Source organism: Telmatherina bonti, assembly GCF_933228915.1.
Source record: "Telmatherina bonti genome assembly, chromosome: 16".
Lineage (NCBI taxonomy): Eukaryota > Metazoa > Chordata > Actinopteri > Atheriniformes > Telmatherinidae > Telmatherina > Telmatherina bonti.
Window position 1 is genome coordinate 15108946 of NC_136614.1, and position 5989 is coordinate 15114934.

Below are 5989 nucleotides of genomic sequence, written 5' to 3' on the forward strand. Positions count from 1 at the left end.
ACCCTGCCAAAAAGTGCTTCTTTAACCTGAAGGAAGATGTTGACAAAACCCAGCAGTGTTGCCTGCTTCCTGCTTTTTGTTCAAATACACAAATCTGCTGTTCATTTAATTAGACTGTGTTGAGAGCATGCAGTCTTTTGTTGGCTAGTTGTCAGTTAACAGTTTATTGTTTGGTTTAAATGAAATACTGATGCTGAATCATTCTGTCCAGTCACTAATGATACTTATCTGATGTATTTCTGCCTAAATTTATCTAAAATTTTCAAAATAGGGGCTTTGCTGTGGCCGGGGGAGGAATAGTGACATTAGAAATTATCATGCTGAATCATTCATTCATTCATTCATTCATTTTCTAAACCGCTTAATCCAATTCAGGGTCGCGGGGAAGCTGGAGCCTATCCCAGCTGGCTTTGGGCAACAAGCAGGGTACACCCTGGACAGCTCACCAGTCCATCGCAGGGCCATGCTGAATCAGTGTTTGGTAAATCCAACACCCATAGAAGTCTACCTACCTGGCTGTTTTTCTTGTTCTTCCCCACATTCATTTTAATGATTTATTTCACCACTTTTTACTTTTACATACACTACTTTTTCTCATGTGTCTTTGTTAACACCAGATGATAAATAAAAGTAGATGTTTTCATCCACTGTGGTCTGTTAAGAGACATTATCAAGTGGAGCAAGAAGATGGATTTTAAAGTTTGAAAGATAAACTTTCTTTTAAAAAAGTGTGGTTTGTCGTTTATGGACTGCAGTGATTTATATAAAGATTGAAACTTTATCATAGCTATTAATAGTCAAGATACGATGTTTAATTGTAGTAGTTGTGTAAAAGCCTGAAATGGTATTCGTCAAGTAGGTTAGTAGTGTCTTTTTCCAAGGTATAACATCACATGGCTACAAATAGATTTTTTTAGGGAGCTGATGGTTTGTGGGAGGAGTATTTACATTCCTGCTGCACTCAAAGTGACCTAATTGGGCTCCTGCATGGGGATGTAGGCACTGTGCAGACTGCACAAGGTGACGAATAAGGATCCCGAGCACTCATCCTTCTGTCGGCGCATGGTGGTGTGCAGCCACTGGAATCAGCTGCAGTCCATTTCCCTAAAAGGAAACACTGGAGCCAATCAAAGCTGAGAACCGGCAGCTGATGCTCCCCATACAGGCTATCCTGCAGCTCTGTCGTCTACGATGTTGCATCTCAGCTGTCTGGTATGCCTCTCCATTCCCAATCCTGACACATGGTATGACACTAACAAACTGTCACCGGCAGGTCTCCCTCAGATGGCTTCTTAAACATGTTACTCAGGCGAGAGCTCAGGTTACAATCACACCCTGCAAGCACCCACAACGTTGTTTCCCTGTTTGAGCTTAGTCATATTAACACATACGTAAGGACGCGAGGGGTAACTCCACAAGATATGAATGAAATGAAAAACACTGCTGTGTATGAAGCAGGGACCTGAATGTATCACTGAGTATATTTCTGAGCTTTTGATCTTGCTCATAAATAACTACACTCCTAAAATTTAATAAGATACAGACAGTTTCAACATTATGATTTGACCATTACAATTATGATAACATATAATAAATATGTAGAATTTTAATCATCTATCATGAATAAAATCCTAGTTTTCCTCTGTCATTTCAGCACCACAGCTTCTAATTTACCAAAGCAGAATCTCTCCAGTTTGGAGGCATCCCTGACACAGGATTTACCTTCCCATTTTGCTGAGCAACACTTAATTTGGACTTGTGTGGAGTCCCGAGCCCGCCCACCAGCCCCTAGACTCCGCACGCTGAGACATATTTAAGGACCCTCTTACACCTTTGTGCCTTTGTCCCAGTGGAAACTCCAGCCTTGTGATTACAACTTGGTGAGTTCCTTCGCAGTCTTGATGCTGTTTCAGCTTTTGCCATTCCAGGACATATTTACAAGCCCAAAAAGAATATGCAGGAGTTTATTTATTTATTAATTTAGATGATTATTTTCAATGATGGCGGTAGCATGAGTGGAGAGCAAAGTGAGAAAAAGTGTAAAACTGTAAATGTGGGGTTCTACACAAAACTCTGATTAGTTTTGTCAAGTTTCTGTCTATTTAAAGTATGATATATAGTTCATTCAGCAATCAGACCTATTTTAAGTTGAGTTAAATGTATTCTCTTTTTTTATTTGCTTAATGAAACATTTGTAATGTCAACTTAGATTACAATCACTTTTCGGTAAATCAGTGGTAATTTGCAATATTCTTCAGTCAGGCTTTTCAAACAACATTAGGTGAAATATTTCAGATTTTCACAATGTTTTCAGTCAGATTTTACAGCTTTGTTGAGTCTTATTTGCTGTATAAAGGCTGATTCAATGAAAACATAACGATGCTAAATTATACTGTACTTCTGCTGATGCTTATCGCAGTATGGAAGCCTTCATCAAGGCGGGATGCTGTTGATTGGGATGCAGGCTGAATCCAGGAAATCTTGGAAAGATCAGAGCACATGGTCTGGATCCAAGTAGAGGAGTCCACTATGTGGCGACAGCTGAGAGGAGATCCAGACCTCCGCTGCCACTTGTCAAAAGACACACTGCCTCAGCTGTTAACTGGCTGCAGCTTAATGATGAGATACTGAGAGGGGGTTGCAGGGACAGAGGGGGGTCCTGAGGCTGAAAATAGACTTGTGAGTGTGCTTGCAAGGGTTAGATAATGTCCCATTTTGGCTTCCCAGGCAGCTGTATGAGTTAATGAGGAGATTAGAGCTCTCAGCCGTGTCTTCATACTGGACATGGTGTGACATTGTTTCTCTGTGCTACATGTACTGTTTTTATGTTAAATGATCCAATGTTTTCCTTTTCCATGCATAAAAACACTTTTAATTTGAATATAATAGAGTAATATTTTATTTATGTCCACATTGTGTCTGGTTTAGAAGACCCACCCAGCACAGGCCAAACATGTGTGACGACGATGAGACCACCGCCTTGGTGTGCGACAACGGCTCTGGCCTGGTCAAGGCTGGGTTTGCTGGGGATGACGCTCCCCGTGCTGTCTTCCCATCCATTGTTGGACGCCCCCGTCACCAGGTAAGACCCTGAGCGCCTGAGATTTGTTTTGTACTCAAATTTCTTGCTATCGTTTTATTTATTTTTATCCTGGATTCTAAAATGTCTTTCCTTCTCTCAGGGTGTGATGGTGGGTATGGGTCAGAAGGACAGCTATGTTGGAGACGAGGCCCAGAGCAAGAGGGGTATCTTGACTCTCAAGTACCCCATTGAGCACGGCATCATCACCAACTGGGATGACATGGAGAAGGTGAGAATTGGAGAGTCAAGCAAGAGTAATACTTCCATGCTATTCCATTCTTATAATGGGAAAACTCACTTTTTATATTTTAATTTGCAGATCTGGCATCATACCTTCTACAACGAGCTCCGTGTGGCCCCAGAGGAGCACCCCACCCTGCTTACTGAAGCCCCTCTTAACCCTAAAGCTAACAGAGAGAAGATGACTCAGATTATGTTTGAGACCTTCAACGTTCCTGCTATGTATGTGGCTATTCAGGCTGTGCTGTCCCTGTACGCCTCTGGTCGTACCACAGGTTAGTCTTCCCACATCAACAAAACTACACACTCTGTGAAGGTCTTGCTGTCTGACAATGTGCTACTTTGTCTGGACAGGTATTGTGCTGGACTCGGGGGATGGTGTGACACACAATGTGCCCATCTATGAGGGTTATGCTCTGCCTCACGCCATCATGCGCCTGGATTTGGCTGGTCGAGATCTGACCGACTACCTGATGAAGATCCTCACTGAGCGTGGCTACTCATTTGTCACCACAGGTAAGAAGGTGTTACTCTTAACAGTTTGTAAAAAGTAAATGAGGGCAAAACATAAATATTAAAACATTTGCCAACACTGATCATGAATTATGACATCTGCTTTTTTTAAACTAATTTTAGTCGCCAACCATGACATTGTGTTACACTTTTTGACTGAACTCCGCCTCTCTCTCTCCAGCTGAGCGTGAAATTGTGCGAGACATCAAGGAAAAGCTTTGCTATGTAGCGCTGGACTTTGAGAATGAGATGGCGACTGCTGCCTCCTCCTCCTCCCTGGAGAAGAGCTACGAGCTGCCTGACGGTCAGGTCATCACCATCGGCAACGAGCGTTTCCGCTGCCCTGAGACGCTCTTCCAGCCTTCTTTCATTGGTAAGCCATGATTTAATACTCAGCTAAATATTTGATCCATAACTAGTTTAAAACAAACAATAATGTTGCTACCAACATATTTAGGTGAATGTAAAAAATAAACATGAAATACCTCTGATTCATACTAGATTTAGAATATCTTTATAGTAAGCTGTTATAGAGTTACTGTTTGCTGACAACGCACTCACCTTCCACTTCCACTTTCTCAGGTATGGAGTCTGCTGGTATCCATGAGACTGCATACAACAGCATTATGAAGTGTGACATTGATATTCGGAAGGACTTGTACGCCAACAATGTGCTGTCTGGCGGTACCACTATGTACCCTGGTATTGCTGACCGTATGCAGAAGGAGATCACCGCCCTGGCCCCAAGCACCATGAAGATCAAGGTGAGCATGACCAAAGCAGGATTAAATCATGTTTTCACCGCTTTAATCAAAGATGAATTGGATAAATACAGCACAGTTAAAAGTGTTAGAAATATTCTGACACCAACACGCTTCCTATTTCTCCTCTCTCTTTCCTGCAGATCATTGCTCCCCCTGAGAGGAAATATTCCGTATGGATTGGCGGCTCCATTTTGGCCTCTCTGTCCACCTTCCAGCAGATGTGGATCAGCAAGCAGGAGTACGATGAGGCTGGACCCTCCATAGTCCACAGAAAGTGCTTCTAAGTCTCTGAACCGCACGGAAACTCCCAGCGCCTGCCACACCAGCTTTCCTTCCATATCTATATTTTTTATTGTGCATTTTGCTGTATATACATGTTCTGTTATAATAATAAATAGTTGATTTTTACCAATAATCAGGTGCTTTGGACTCTGTATCAATATACAACTGGGGAGAATGCCCTATTTAAATAATTTAATGGCTTTAAACAACTGCGGTCATCCAGAGCTGCACACATCAGACTTAATGAACAGACATGTGCAGAGCTTGACATAAAGCGCCGCACAAGTCTGCTAATTACACATTGATTTGAGTCGGGAAACGCCTAACCTTTACAGTCCTTGTAGTCCATGGGCCAGACCAGATATTGGTACCACTCAAGGTGACGAAACTTACTTATGGTTTTTAAAAAGATCCATGTCTGTAGATGATATTTTGGTATGATAACCCTTTCTAACTGGCAGCTGTATCATTATTATCAGCTCATGAAGTTACCCGACCCTTATTAGAAAATTAAATGTAGACTCTGGTGCATATCCTGATTTACACTTTGGTATCGGACACCTGTCAGTGTTTAACAATATTGTCTTTGGTATCATTTTAAGGGGGGGTATTTCAGTTTTAATTCAAGCTAAGATGTGAATCTCTAGGACCAACATAGAGGCCACTGTAGCCCTTTAAACAATAGACAACACTCATTTTTATACAGTTTTCCCCTAAATTATAAACTATCTTTAAGCCCTGTGTCATATGAGAAAAACAGGGAAAAAAAATCTGACCAACAAAACAAAATGGATCTTTTTAAAAATCATAAGTAAGTTTCGTCACCTTGAGTGGTACCAACTTGTAAAATTTTGAGCTCTGGCCCATGGACTATTGACGGCAAGTATTCTGCAGGTTTTAGTTGTCTTCATGCTCCAACAACCAGACTGAAATGAATGAATAGGTTGACATGAAGCTGTTGGATCCATTTGATTTGAATCAGGTGGGTTTGAGCAGGGAAACAACAAACGCTGCTGGATACCGGCCCTCGAGGACACCCTTGCTTTACAGGCTACAACAGGGGTGGGCAACTTCAGTCCTCGAGGGCTGCAGTCCTGCAATTGTTAGG

General features: G+C 41.9%; 1 protein-coding gene across 1 annotated transcript; it reads left to right on the top strand.

Moving 5' to 3' along the window:
- Positions 1 to 1815: 1815 nt before the first annotated feature.
- actc1a (actin alpha cardiac muscle 1a) lies at positions 1816 to 5008 on the top strand. The gene is made up of 8 exons (XM_079255241.1): positions 1816 to 1880; positions 2929 to 3082; positions 3183 to 3311; positions 3402 to 3597; positions 3677 to 3838; positions 4017 to 4208; positions 4418 to 4599; positions 4740 to 5008. Exons 2-8 carry the CDS (start codon positions 2954 to 2956, stop codon positions 4881 to 4883), a joined length of 1134 nt encoding a protein of 377 aa, XP_079111367.1. The 5' UTR covers positions 1816 to 1880; positions 2929 to 2953; the 3' UTR covers positions 4884 to 5008.
- Positions 5009 to 5989: the final 981 nt, after the last annotated feature.